Here is a 15,937-nt window from a genome sequence, read left to right on the forward strand (position 1 = left end):
GCTTTGAAAAATTATTTGACGAACAATTATATTTTTTTATACTAATCACTCTCATATTAAAGATTTTGAATGACTTATATATAGTCCCAAATCTTAGTATTTACCCCTTTCAATCATATTCTTAGTACTACTTATTTCATTATGATATCAAGGCATTATTTTTATTTGTCATCATGTCTGATAATTATGTGAATAATGCATGGTTTAACAAATATAAAACTTTTTGATAATAAAGACATTCTTTTTGTTTGTCCTGTTTATTTTAATCTTTTGATTATGACCCTTAGTCATTATTAAAATTGTTAAAACCAAATGTGTTTATCTATCATATCTGATAATTATGAATATAAAAAATGTGGTGGTTGCTCTCCTCTCCGTTTTCTTCCTTGGCATAATCAAACACATTGGCTCAAATTCTACTTGGAGGTGTTAAAATGAATTTTGGAATCAAATTTGGGTCAAAGTCTAAATTCGCTTGCTTTTAATTGATTAGATTTGAACCCAACTTGATTAGACAAACAAGTCAAAAATTTCGATCCGAATCTATCCCGTGGAGATTACCTGACCTAACCTACCAACGGTCAAGTTCTCAATCCAAGACATCAAAATCACTACTTGCCTTTTCTTTCCTTTCAAGCATTCACCTACTTTAAAACAAGCTCAAGAAAACAAATACATTTCCCTACATATGGAGAAATTATTTAGCATGATCTGCATGCATAACTCTATATGAGGAATACAGGAATATGTAATAACCTTTTGTATATTGAATATGTAATTACATATTCATCGTGTATTTATTTTTTTGAAGTGTGTCACAAATGCACATATTTGTCATGCGCATTTTTTATGTGCTCCATAAAAAATGTGTATAATGATATACTTTGATGATATTTCAATATGTATATAATCTATATAATTTCTCTTATATTTTATAGGCCAATTTAAGCTTTGTTTGGGATGATTATAATTTTCTTAAGTAACTTTCTAATATAATTTTTTTAATTATTTTAAAAAATAATAAAAAAATGAAGCCTTAATTTCGCACCATTTAAATTTTTTTTGTGATAGCTTTATTATTACTTTTTAAAACAACTTTTTAATTAAAAAAATTAGTACAAAAAATTTTTATAATAAAAAATTATCTGAAACGAAAACTTAGTTTTCTTCTATATGGTTCTTTCATTTCTCCTATTCAGTCTTATTTACAGCAAAACATTGGGAAGAAGCAGAAATAATAATAATAAAAGATAGTACTACAACATAAACAAATGCAAAATCAAAGTAATTTTTTTCAAGCTGCTACATTATCTTATATAATCTTAACTGCAAATATATTATCAGAAATAAATAACATAAAACCAAAAATTGAAAAAGGATGGAAGCTGCAGTTCATGCTTATGGCCAAACAGCAGCAGTTGATGAGTATGAGAGAAGAGTAAGCCAAGAATCTAAGGCTTAGTTTATGACGGCTTTCTTAATGTTTATTAAAGCAGCTTTTTAGTATAAATAATTTATTTTTTTAACTAAAAAATTATTTTAAGAAGCAGAAAGAAAGCCATCCCAAATAAAGCCTAAATTTAGGATTCTCTAAGCAGCTGCTGTTTGGATCTCACTAGCTGCTTCAAATGTCTCTCCAACAAGCTCAGGAACGTCCTCGTCCTCGTCTTCTTCCAGGATAACGCCACCAGCTTCGCTAATACGACCAGGTGGATGTTTCTGGAACTGCTCTGCAAGCTTCTTGATGTTTTCCAAATTATCAGGTCCTGAAGCAAAAAATAAAAATAAAAATTCAGGACATCTCCGACATAATTTAATTTTAACAATTTTGTTATTAATTTTATAAACCATATTTGTTTATTTTTGTCTCTTTTACCTTTTTTTTAAATAAACAAGTTATTTTTTAAATTTTTTTTTTTTTGGATAAAATAAGGGACTAGCCCATAAAAAATAATTACAAAGGCCAAAGCCTCAATACAATAGATGCAATAAAAAAAGTTTTTAAGCTTGGGGAGCGCAATTAAGGAATCATCAATAAAATCCAGTACTTGAGATACATTCAAATGGAGCAGGAAGAGCGGTGAACATACGAAGAATTGAGGTTAATATAGAAAATGAGACCTCGCATTCAAAAAAGAGGCGATTGATACTTTCAAGTCCCATTACATAGATTGCTTGAGGGGGTTTTAACCATGATGTTTCTGCTTCTGAGAACTCAAAGCATATTATTTATGGAAATTTTATATTCCACTAATTTCAAAAGAAATTTAATTATTTTCAAACTCACTTTGATGAGATATTTAGACACAATTTTTCAACTTACAACACTGTACCTAAAATATCATACTTATTTCATATTATTTCTTGCTTATAAAAAAATTTATTTAGACCCTTAAGTTCCGCTTATTTATTTGGGGGGTGGGATCGTTCGGTCGGCCAAACAAGTGGAAGCGAGAGACGGGAGTACACACTAGTGTGAGGATTGGAGAGTGTTTCGAACGCAAGATTTCGCCACTTCGGTCGGACAGGGTTGTTGAACCTCAATCGAAGCAGAGGCGAAGTTGGCTTGGTTTTGTCCAGTCACAGAACGGGAATCGCACTCGCAGGCGGAGGATTGGAGGTGTTCGAGATTGGAGATGGTTGATTGGTGTCTTAAAACAGGATTGCAAGAGGGTTCACAGGTCGGGTCAACTCGGCAACACAAGCGAGGCGGTCCGGATTGTAAATCCTGACCCATTGGCTAAATAGGTCGGGTTCAGGTCAACCCATTTACGCCCAGGTCAAGGCAGGTTGGACCCAAACCTGACCCGTTGACCCGAATTGACATCCCTAAACTTGGTAACCCGACGGGTCGAGTTCGGGTCTAAATTTCTGATATTCACAAAACTAGGTCGAGTTCGGGTCAATTGAATTAGACTCATATCAATTTCGGGTTTGACCGGAACCCGACTCGAACTTCCATTTTGACACCCCTATGTAAGATATATTCTTCAAATTATTTAACCTTACTATTTAGAGATAGGTCTGAGGGGTTCGTGTTTATCTCAAAACAAGATGCTTGTCGAAACGCTAAGTCTTTCATATGTAGAGATAAGAGTAAGGAGCTCCAATTTTTCTTTTTAATACGCTCCTTCAACAACTTCAGTTTATGTAGGGGTTAATAGGGTCAATACTACTATTAGGGTTGAAGGCATCCCAAAATTGAGGCATTTTAGCCCAATAATTGTTGAATTTAAATGTGTTTAAGATTGGGCAGTTGGTAGGTATGAATGATTAGAGGAGAGTGGTTAGAACTTTTAGGGCTTTTTAACTCTATAAAAAGAGGTAGGGAAGGTGTCAAGCCAAATATTGTTGACAAGTACTCTGTCAAGCTTTATATGAATAGGAGAGTCACTTTTGCTATTAAACCAAGTAATATAAAGACTCATAGAGGTCAAGTACTAAAAATCATGTTATTAAAATCACATAACCTACTGTTAGATATCAAGTTCCCTCCTTTTTCTCTTTGTGATGTCTGTAGCAATAGAAGTCTACCAAGACAAACCCAAGATTTAAGGCCAGAGGTAACATACGAGCGAGCAGATGTTTCTAAGAGCATCCCATAAAGAGGAAGAATGATGTAGCATTACCAAAGAGAACTTCCCCATGAAAGAATTGACTAGCATAAATTTTGTCAAATTGTATGAGAGAAGCATTCCACTTCAACCAAATCCTTCCCGGATTTGACATAGAGAAATTGTTACAGCTACCTTCATTGTGAAATCATCAATGGTTATGCACAAACCATAGGTTAGAAAGTTGGAGGCATTAATTTTTGCCTCAAGAATACATACGAGGTTAAGCTTGTAGGAAATGATAACATTAAAAACTCTGTCGAGCCCATTGAAGCTTCTCACAATCGAAGAGGCAAAAGATATGGAATTCATTTGGATTTTGAGTTTTTGTGCGAGTTGGTTTCAATGGAGCTTGTGGAGATATTAGGTGTGTTAGCAAGATTGGAAGAGTTATTTGTTGAATAATTTGGTTGTGCTATCATGCATCAAAGAAGGAATTAGGTTGGTTACAGGGCCTTGGTTTTTTTGCTTTGGCTTCTACCCTTGGGGCTTGGGAGAGGAGGGGGTGTGTCTAAGCCTCTAAGGGATTGATGGGACAAATGTGATGCAAGTAAATGAGTGATCCACAATCGAGAAAAGGCCAAGGTCTCCGGTCATACTCAACTCGAAGAGTTTGTGGTCTGCCATTGTTGACCAATAACTGCATAACCGACAAACCCCAAGGCTTGGACAAAAACTACCCCACGATCTCGCATAACTGTCGTTCTTCTCACGACATAAAAATAACACTTCCCCCATTCGGGCCTCTCACGCACACAAAAACTCTGAGAACCGGAAGAAATCGCAAGCAAGGAGTTTCGGAAGACTCACCTTGGACAAATCGCCAAGCCCGTCGACCTCGTTGGACTCGCCGTCCCTCCCTCCGACGCCTGCCTTCTCTCATATGAACTCTAGCAAGTCGTCATCCTCTGTCTTCTACAAGCCTGAAGTCCATCCTAGTTATAATATAATAGTATAATATAATATTAATATAGTGTTATAGTATATTAATATAACATTATAATATTATAATATAATATATAATTATACATATAAAAAAAGAGAATGAGAGAAAAGAGAGGCAATTTTCAAACTAGGAACTTGCAACAAGTCTCCAACAACCAGCAATCAACAATCATTGTTAAGTGGAGCTTTTGAAGACCCAATCTCCTCGTCGTTGATTCGCTCTGGTCGAGTCGAGCCACTCCTTACCTCCTGGCGCCGGGGAGGGGATGCTGGGAGGCTGCCGAAATTTCCTCAAAATTTCAGGACTTGACCAAATTTTCGACAAGTAACCGACATCTAATTATTTGTAACCAATCATCGTTAATTGGAGCTTCCAAAGATCAATTCTGGGACCCGACAGCAACTCGAAAACCCTGGCCGTCCATTCGCTCCGACCAGGCTGATTTGAAATGGCAAATGGGATGCCAGGAGGCTGCCAAAATTTTCTTAAAAATTCAAGACTTAACCAAATTTTTGAAAAATTGGAAAAACACTAAATGAAAATTTAATTTTAATTAAAGTTCATTTAATCAATTTTTTTTTAAAAAAAGGAATCTACAATCAAGCATTTGCAATCAACTACAATCTCCATCCAATCATCGGCAACCATTCGATCTACAACCAATCTTCGTCAATCAAAATTTCTGAAGACCCAATATCCTCGTCGTTGATTCGCTTCAGTCGAGTCAAGCCACTCCTTACCTCCCGACGTCGGGGAGGGGACATCGGGAGGCTGCCGAAATTTTATCAAAAAATCGGGACTTAGAAAAATCTTTTGGACTTGTACGAAATTTGGAACAAAATAAAGAACACTCCACCTAATTAATTTCAATAAAAAAGTAAGGAGATTTGGAATTTCAAGTGGCATTGCACAATACACCCTTATGTATTACTGAAATTTATTATTTATATGTCTAAACAAATGTCTATATTCAAAAGATATTGAATTGAATGACATAATTTAATAACTCCTAAAGATATCAAGAGCTAGCACGATCCATAACTCGGAGTGACTCAAATGCATAGTGAAGGCTTAAAATACATGAAAATGATTCAATAGCACCTCACCATACTAAACATCACTCACTATTTATAAATCTCAAATAAAATCTAGAGTCCGACATAATGATGAATATTATGAATAAGATACTCCGCATTAGCATTCTCTTGCTTTAAGCAATTTTGTTATGACAAAATGGGTATCTTGGCTCTCACAAAATATTTTCATGATAATTGCAATAGTACCTCTTAGATCATTTAGGAATTCTTAAAAGATACATGAGATCTCAATCATTAAGTTGGTAAGGACATTTGTGTAGATGATCTTCTCATAAATATGTTTTGAGACTTATGTTTTGATATAAAAATAAAGGTTATGATTTTAGTAGCATAGGTGTTGACGGTGCTACAAATTTAAAGTCAAGGGAATTACAACATATGTTGGAGGCTCATTGTAGATGTTTATATTAACTACAATAAATAGGAGTTGAAGATAACAATTTGATTAGGATATCAAACTTGTTCATCCATGAAAATTATCCATAAGATCTACACGATATTCTGCAATCAATAGTCTTGAAGAGATTTATTCCAAGAGTGATGATGACACTAGGACATATCTCATTTTGACTCAAATGCACTAGACCATTCATGTGCTACTAGCATTTTAACAAAAGCCTTAGTTGTCTTCTTTCTAACACCATCCCACGATGGTTACCCACCTTGTCATAAAGAAGCATATTACGAATACGTGAGAAAGGGAAAGGATCGTGTTGATCTAGAAATCATAAATTAACGCCACCGGATCCACAACATGTGTACAAGCGGACAGAAGACGTTCGTAGGCCTGTAAATGAAATCCCGGGCCATTTTCTAAACGAAATCACTTGCGCAATGGATCATATTTAAATATTTTAAAATGTCCCTTATGTATTAAATATGATCTCTTAAACTAAATATACCCTGCATGTGCTCCGGTCAATGCATTAAAGTTACAAACACTAATTACCGAGAATGTTGGGCAAGGTCAAATGCTACAACCCGCATGTGCTCTAATCGTCACATCTAAGTCCCAAATCCAACGATTCGAGAATGCTACGCGGGTCAAATATTCAAGTTTCATCCAACTCCCCGAAAGGACTGGAGTCAACACAACTTGAATTACAAAATGTCTCCCAAAATCCTACAAAAATAAAAGTGCTTTGAAGTCACCCCGATGATGGCTGTGTTGACATAAAATCTCAACCGGAGGGGTTAAATCTCAAATCCAACAAAAGTCTAAATCTCTGAAATGAAACATATCACCTTAAAACTGAAACTAAAAATCATACATCTTCCGCAACCGTTTGTCGGAGGAGATAAATTTGAAATTAATCTCATATCACAAAGAGCAAATGTGTGTCGGGTGTATCACTTTGATTCATCTTCAAATAGTCTCTTGCCAGCAGGGACGTGGGGCGTACCCTCTGATCGGGTGATTTTGCCGCAAAATGACACCATTATATTACAATCACGGCCAAAGTCTGTATGTTCCCTAAAGGCGTCAAACCCTTGAGTAATGAATCATAGGGTATATTCGATAGGCATAAAGCCCTCTGTCAGCTAAGGTAGATTCAGATATATCCCCTTAGATAAATATCAACCCAGGTCTACAAGGTATTCTTGGACGAAGCAACCCATGGCTACCGATAAGGTACCTTCTGTCAGGTTGGGTCGACTATCTCCTCTGACTAAGTAGACCAGGGATCATGACAGCCCAGGATGACGAAATCATGGGATCTTGATCGGGCTCATCTTCATTCCCCCCACCATAAGTTTTAAGTTTATGGTGATAAACTCTAAATTCCAAACTTCAAAATCCAAATCATCATAAGATTAAATTTAAACCCTAAAATTGTTGTTATTATAGATTGGATTTATGATCCATATGACCTCTTTAACAACTAGCCTTAATCGAAAGTTATCACCTATTATCAGGAGGGGTAATTAACTATAGGGGCTTGCGCCTATAGGAAAACAGAACTAAAAAAAAGTCCTCACAAAATGAGGGCGAAATTTCTGGGTAGTGTCTTATCTTAAAACCTAATATGCCTTCTGAAAATTCCCCCGGAACCTATTCTCGTTAAAACTCTCTGTCATCATTGTCACACAAACACTTAAAAGAAAAAATAGACGGATGGCGCGGAGAGGCCGGCATGGCACTTCAAAATGGAATTTTCAGAGCCCACAGCCACGGAGGGGGATGTGAATTTCATCAGGCAAATGGGTCTATTTATCTATTTGAACACAGACTCTTGCAAAGGTTAACTATGTTTTTAATGTGGTTAAGGAATCAACAGTTAGTTTGGCTCTATAAAACTTGTGATTTTGTACATACCAGCAGGGTGCCAACACCTATGGGTAACATTCGGAATTTTAACCTAAGGGTGAAGGGAGGTGAATTCATCTCTTTGGTCAAAATCTGATGACCATTTATAAAAGATGAGTGGCTTGCAAAAAAAAACTAAAGTCCCCCACTCTAGGCCATGGCATAGTCTTCCGGGGATGAGAATTTGAAAACAAAAAAAAAAACTCATCATTTAAGGATAGGAGAGTAAGAGGATCTTTCATTTTCCATGTATTTTTAATAACAGTGAGTAACGACTCATAATAAGACCTCTTGCCCATAGCGTAACTGACCAAGCAATGATCCCACTCTTTAGAAACTTCCTCGACCTCATGTTCAGGATACCATCTTGCGGTGAGATGAAACTGATACGGAAGGTTTTAGTTGTCGGGTTTCTCGAAGAGGATATAATCTTCTAAATCTTGATGTAAAATCAAATTTCTAATTAGTTATTAAATAGATAGCAGAATAATGTTATGTGTTCCAAATCTTGATGCTTATCATTTTTCATTTTTCTTTGATAACCGATCACTCTCTTTCTCATTTGGTTCGCTAATTGGACTTCGTATCATTTGTATAAACCTTTCAATCTCTCAATAGAATCAAAACACTTTTTACGTAACAACAACCTTGCTAGTCAAACTGATACTCATCTTATCATGCTTTACATTGTTATTTGCCACATTTAGAGAGCTTGCAATACTATTGCTTTTGGTAGAATTAAGCCTACCCCAACTCAGATTATCTATCAAACATAACTAAGCTAGAAAAGTTGCTTCTGTGGTGCTTCCTAAGGGTTATGCTTGATGTGATTTACTTGGTCCTATACTCCTATCTTTCTATTCTTTGTCACAACCATTAGGATCTCCCTAGTTCTACTACAACCACACTTGTGGACCTCATAGATAACCTTAACAATGTTCACTATCCAAGGTTAATTCCTCTATCCAAGCAACTCGCATTAAATATAATATTTATCTTCTTTTTTTTTCTGGTTCAAATGGGCTAAGCTCAAATTTTAATTTATATATACTTAGATGATGCTCGATTTGAAATTAAAGATTGTTAACATTCTATCTATTAGAGGTGGTCAATGCAACACTCTCTATTCTTTATCTTTTTGGGCTCATTAACTCGAATACTTTCACTTCAATTGTATTATCATTTCTAATATCATCAAAGAGGTATTAAATTGGTGTGGTATCTATTAGAGGTTGAACCCATCTTTCTCACCATGATCATGATTCCTTGGTAACAAATCCTATGTTAGCCAAATTGATTCTCACCCTATCATGCTTGCCATACACATTATTATTTAGCAAATTTGGAGAGCTTGCAATGATTTTGCTTTGGTAGAAGCCTTACCCTATCTCAAATTCTCTATCAAACCTATTCAGGCTAGAAGACTTGCTTATGTGGGATTTTCTAAGAGTTGTGCTTGATGTGATTTACTTCCTAGCTTTCTAATTTTCACTAATTTTGTCATTGTTCTTTTTTTAAATGCTCAAAACAATTTTTAAGTATTTTGAGTTTTTTTTTTTTTAAATAATCTCCACATCTGATATCAATTGCCTCAACCATTGGTCACCGTTGCTATCATTATCAGCAACCATTGACATTGCTTTCACATTAACCACCACCACTAGCAACCACCATCACTATCGCTCGGGTTACCACCACACCACCAACAACCATCATCATCTCATAAATAAACTTATTAAAAATTCAAAAAATAAAAATAATTAATATTTAAGATATCAAATATATTTTATTTTATGTCAAAGCATAAAGTGATCCCAACCGGCCTCTTCATAATATGATTGAAGAAAACCAAAAAAGCTTGGCAAAACAAGTTCAAGATTTGATAGCGACTAACATATTTCTACATTTGAGAACCCATCAAACCTAGAAGGCTAGAATGAAGTTCAAATTTGAAATAAATGTCCAAAAGCATAAATAATATATACCAGCATGGGTTACTAAACTAACAAAAAACTAGAGATGAGAGATTTAATGAATTAAGTTAAGAAAAAATAAAAGACTCAGAGTATGAAGATGAGAAACATACCCAACTGGTTGAGAATTGATGGTAGCAAATCTTGTAGTTCTGTCGAAGGCAAAATATCAAATATGTAAGTATCATTCTTAATTGAAAAAGAATACAATTTTGATCAAAATGTGTCTTTAAATCATTAAATATGTTTTAAGACAAGGACTATACATGAAGAAGTTATTTACATTCATCTTGAAGCAAATCAAACAGTTTGCAGGTCTGGATTTCATGGGCAAAGTTTTTTTTGAAATTTCATGAATTAAATTATTGCTAACATGTTATCATGTAAAAATTGAAAGGTTGAAGATGAGCAATCTGTATTTCATTTCATCACTATTTAAAAGTAAAAAAAATTATTCAGATAAGATGGTAAGTGAGATTACTCTTTGTCTGTGGAGAGCCACTAATAACCCAAGTATTGGCTGCGATGGAAGCTTGCACTACAATAGAGAAATTAATGTCCCAATGAGATTTGAATTCCTCTTGACATAGTGTGAGAAAATAAAGAATAATGAGTTTTGGATATTTACCTTTAGGGTTCTGGAACTGTATTACAGAATCATCTTTAAATATGTTGACTTCTTCAATTGCAGGAATGGCATTGACACCTATCCTCTTCAGTGTGCTCTGAAGCTTCTTATCATCAGTCGTAGTTGTCTTATGAACAGCCTTCTTCTTCCTGACAGGCATCACAATGTAACACATGGCCAGAAAAGTAGGTCAGTTACCTTTAAAATTTAAAGGCAACATAAGTTCCTATTAATAAACGTCTTATCAAAATGCACATCAGTAACGGAATAAATCTAGTCAAAATGGGCGGAGTATTGGCAATTCTACAATGAAGAATATGCAGGTAGATAAGTGCAATTGATAATCCAAGTTCCACTTACGGAATACTTTTACTCCTCAAAAGTGACTAACACCAAAATAAACTTAATTGTTCTATTAATTAATAATGTGAAAAATCCCAAAAAAATCACCTGGTTAGTCATGTGTGATCAACTTAATTTCAATTTTTAATTTAATTAATCGACTATATGAAATTTGATCCAATTTTGTATAGCCAAGGAACTACATTAGAATCAATTTTATATCTCAATGTCTATTAATTTCTACTCAAGAGATTATTTGGAATCAATCTTATATAGTTGAGAGACTAAATTGAAGAAATATAATACTCCGCACTATTTTGAGCTTTTTTTTTCTCAATTAATAATACGAGTTATTGGCATTGGAGCAATGAAATCCCCTGAATTTCAAACTGAGGGAAAGATCTCCAAAATCTCGCCATCTCAGTGGAGTGGCAAAATCGTAACAAAGACTTCAAATGGCATGGCACCTTCAGGGCATACTCATGAAACAACAAATACCTTAAAAGCTGCGTAAAACTTTTTTTTTTCCAGGGCAGGAATGACTCAATGGAATACATTCTCAACAATTGACTATCTTGGGCGGACGCAAATTTATACATATATAATCAATCAACTTTTATATAATACTCATCTTAAAATAAATTTAATAAATAAAATTATTCATCTTAATTAATATTGGGTCAATATCAGGAAATATTTCATCTTCCTGAAGACAATCCACCATGCATAGCAATCAGCAATAAAAAAACTATGGACTTGTCAGAACACTAAAAAGGATTTAAAACATTGATAACAAACAGTGGCACCAAAAATCCTATTAAACAGGGAGAAGAAAAAACGAACAAACCTCCGCATGCTTCCTTTTCCACCAGTGCGGACGGCACCGGCCATCTTTTGGAGCCTCTCAACATTCATCTGTAGGAGAAGCATCCACAGTTTTAATAAAGGCAAAAAGCTTGCAAAAAGTATGGATACGAGTAAACACAGACTGAAATTTTTTTAAAAATATATAAAAGCAAGTTGCGGATTGGCAAATGCCTAAAGTACAAAGAGAGGCTATAAAAATATTGTAAAAATCTACTGATAATGGAGGCCATTATAGAAATGAAGCATATTAGACTTCCCTGTCAACTAAAACCAGTATGAAAAGGATGTCATGTTTTTGTGCATAAAGATCATAAATAAATCATATATATAGATATATAGATAGATAGATAGGTTTCTACGATAATATAAATAGTTAAGCCACATAAAATTGGAAATTTTGTGAGATACAAAGAAACAATTAATTATTGTGAAAACTGGAAACGAGCAATCATAAAACTATGTCGCAAGGGACTTTTTAGTGGGGACACAACCGAACTAGCTACCCTCCAAAGTCATTTAGATGATAAAATTTACCTATTTTCATTCATTGTTATTTTCTGGGGTCCATACAATGTTGGGCCTTCCCGAGGATCGTATGAGGATATAAGATTCTATCAAAAGTTTCTCGTGAAATTTACCTTGCATGTAGAGAACTCTGTGGAATTAACAGTTTGTTCAAGATCCACTTCAAATAATTCCACTTCTTGAACATCAATGTGGGCATCACCTCAAAATTGCAGTTTAGATAGAATCTTGAGCTAATTCGTGCTGCAAAGTTGCCAATATTAGGAACAACTACCTTGGCATTTTTTGAAATGCTTTGGGTGAAGAGTGATTGTCTTAATAAGTTAGAAGATGGTAGGAGGAAAGAGTTGTATGAAAACAATCAAGTGCTAGTGTCAATGCTCTGTAAATGTTGCAATCATGGTTATATTCTTGAATTGTTCTTTGAGAAGGCGCTGTAGCTTTCTTTAATGGTGCTACCAAGGAGATGTGTCTTCGTTGATTGTAAAATGAATAGAATACTACTTAGTGATGAATATTTGGATGTTGAGGTCCTAATGTGTATACCATCATTGAATTTTACAATTGATGATTGATGTAGGTGGAAATGTTTCCCACAGATAACGTCAAAATATTATGCGCTAGATATATTCAAGGCAGCAGAGAGAGATGTTATAATCTTAGTTTTGAAGAAAATCCTCACATATACAATTAAATTGAGAGCAACAAATAGGAGACATGATATCTTTTACATAGAAAATCAAGCAAGGAAAAATACCATGGTTTCTAGCCCAATTAAAACAACTCTACTAATATGAGTCAAGAATTTCAACAAATGTACATCCACATAATTAGAGTATATATTAATATAACACATATACATAAACCATGAAACATGTATCCTATAACGGTAATATGAAATCCTTGGGGGTCAAAGTTATTGACTGATGAGTGGGTGATCATCTAAGGCCAAAGTTACGCATGAAATGTCGGACGTCGGTCATTGATAGGCTTCAAGTGACGGTTGCCGATTCGCTTTGCCATTCCCCTCATAGGAGTTAAGATTAAGTACCAATGAGATGAATATTGGACATGAATAGTCGACAAATGTTGAATGTCAATCATTGGCACGTATCAAGTGACTGCTCTACTTGTTCATTCTCCTGATAGAAGGGGTGCCCAAGAAAATGAGCGTTGGTTGTATATGTATGATGCACGTCAATCATAGATTATTGGTAGTCGTTAAATAATGATCAATAAAGAATGTAAAAATCAGACGATTGGGGTGGTTGACTTAGTACTCCTGATAAGAAGGGATAGTAGAAAACTAATAAGATGGAAGTCAATGGTTGAAAGATGATCCATCTCAGTCATCAGTGAAAAGTGATAGGGAATTTAAAATGTCGAATGATTGTGGGTGATTGGCTTAGTCATTCCCTAGCTAAGGGGAAGCTAACTGACCTAGACGATGAATGTCGGGCATCATTCATTGATATACATTAGATATTAGTCATTGACATCTTTATTTGAAGATGAATAAGCTATATCAAAAACATTTGATTTCCAACCCTCGCCCCGCAACAATACACACGTACACAAACCAAAGGAAAATCGCTCCGTACTAACTTTCTTCAAATGCTCGGCTGCCGCTGTAATTAATAACAAGGTCAATTTAAATGCAGTTAAAAAAGCTCAAACTACAGAGAAGAACAAAGCTCGGCGTACTTTACAAATTACCCAACCAAAAAAAGAGAGGACAATTAGCTCAGTAACTGCACAATTGAAATACCCCCATCCCATCATAAATCCCACATTGAACGGCTAGGACTGATCCACACAAACCAGCATGATTTTCTTCAAAAAACCAACAGAACCCATCTCCGCGATTCAATAATAATAATAATAATCTGGATGGGGGAAAGTGCACCCGGCAATTATATTCCAATTCAAGAGAACCCAATACATTCCTTATGCCCGATTTCTCGCCTATCGCAAAACTCGCCTGAATGTCCAAGAACGTAATAATAACAAGGAATCCCAGACTTCCCAAATCGAAGTGAAGCACAATCGATCTATCTTAATCTCCGATTTTCATCAAAAGAATGAGGTCGTTATCCTTTTGACATAATTGATGCGCATAGCAGAATGAAAGATGAAGCTATACAATCGAATCGATCTCAGCAGGAACGATTCATTTCCAGCTCCTCGTAGATTCTTAAGTTTGACTGAAAAGATCCTTAAGATTAATAGTGGAAAGTAGAAGATCTTACCTCCGATGATGAGTCTGTGAGTGGACGGCGGGGCCTTCGGCGCCTCAAGGGTTTCAGCTACTCCAGCTCCAGGGTGGAGAAACTAATTTATCCCCGAGGGCCGAGAGCTTTACCATTTTATATCAGGCGGTCGCTCTCGACGGTGCTTTTAAGCCGAACCGTAAACAAAAACTGCCGGCCCGTTGAGTGGCTCGACCCGGTTTAATTAACCGCTGACTTTAAGCATTCACATTACATATATATATATATATTATCATAGAACTTTCATACACTTATATATCTATTCTAAAATTTATTATTTATTTATATTTATTTTATTTTATTTTAGATAAATTAATAGATATGTTTATATGATTTTAAGATTTGATTGTAATGTAATTAAATATAAAGATGTAGATTTTACACAAATAAATATATAAAAATTTAAATAATTAATTAGCACTCACATTAATATTTTTGTTTCTACAAGAGTAGAATTTCTATTTTCTTATAAATTTATATTTATGTTTGTGATGTTATGTTATCTCTAAGCACAAAACAAAACACATTATCATTCTGATCATTCACATAAAAATTGTACATTAATTGAGTTTAATTTTTTTTGTATTTTATTTTTCGTGGAATAGATTGAAAGAAAGAAAATAAAATACTTATTTGGGCCCCACAATCGGTGCATAATCTAAAGCATGTAAGTTCAGGTTCGGGTCCAACCCGAGTTGATTTGAATCCGACCCGTTTAGCTAAACAAGTGAAGATTTCCAACCCGGACCCGACCTATGCGGGTTGTTAGGTTGACTAGACCCTACCTGCGAACCCGTGGGCGCAATGATGGACTAGCAGAGCCATTGACGCGAAGGAGGACATGGGCGTCGTGGCCTCGTGGGTGACTGGCTAGGACGATGACCGTAGAGGAACCAAATCAAGATTGTTAGGCGATCTATCTAGGGACGTGATACCTACCTCGACGTCGAGACACAGCTTTCTCTTCCGCTGCAGCCTGTAGGTCGAACCTTCGATTGAGACATCGGGCGACCTGGCTGAGGCACATGACGGACTGGCGGAGGCATTGAGGCAAGGAGCTCGAACTTCATAGGAATGAGCAATTACGTCGCGTGCCGTGGTGAGACCAGTGGGCGCAATTGCGTCCCTCGTGTGTCGCATGCGTAAATGGGTCAATTCGGGTCAACCATGGTCAACCTAAACCCGACCCGTTTCATATACGGGTTGACCTAAACTCGGATTTTTTTTCCAGATCGTGTTCGGGTTGGGTTTCGGGTCGTGTCAATTTTTTACACCTGTATTCTGGAGCTAATGCCGAAATTTTATAGTAGGCTCGTGTTATATTAGGCTTTATTTGGAGTTCCTTCTAGAACCTTCTCTGACACTTA

The 15,937-nt window shown here is 35.5% G+C and overlaps 1 protein-coding gene across 1 annotated transcript; it reads right to left on the bottom strand.

Moving 5' to 3' along the window:
• Nucleotides 1–1,238: 1,238 nt before the first annotated feature.
• LOC110111826 (basic transcription factor 3) lies at nucleotides 1,239–14,689 on the bottom strand. Its single transcript, XM_020843849.2, has 6 exons — nucleotides 14,550–14,689; nucleotides 11,756–11,823; nucleotides 10,567–10,715; nucleotides 10,420–10,476; nucleotides 10,052–10,090; nucleotides 1,239–1,766 (listed from the first exon to the last, which is right to left on the bottom strand). The coding sequence occupies exons 2-6, from the start codon at nucleotides 11,821–11,823 to the stop codon at nucleotides 1,591–1,593; spliced, it is 489 nt and encodes a 162-aa protein (XP_020699508.1). The 5' UTR covers nucleotides 14,550–14,689; the 3' UTR covers nucleotides 1,239–1,590.
• Between the last annotated feature and the right edge of the window lie 1,248 nt (nucleotides 14,690–15,937).

The sequence above is a fragment of the Dendrobium catenatum genome, unplaced genomic scaffold, assembly GCF_001605985.2.
Source record: "Dendrobium catenatum unplaced genomic scaffold, ASM160598v2 fragScaff_scaffold_621, whole genome shotgun sequence".
NCBI lineage: Eukaryota > Viridiplantae > Streptophyta > Magnoliopsida > Asparagales > Orchidaceae > Dendrobium > Dendrobium catenatum.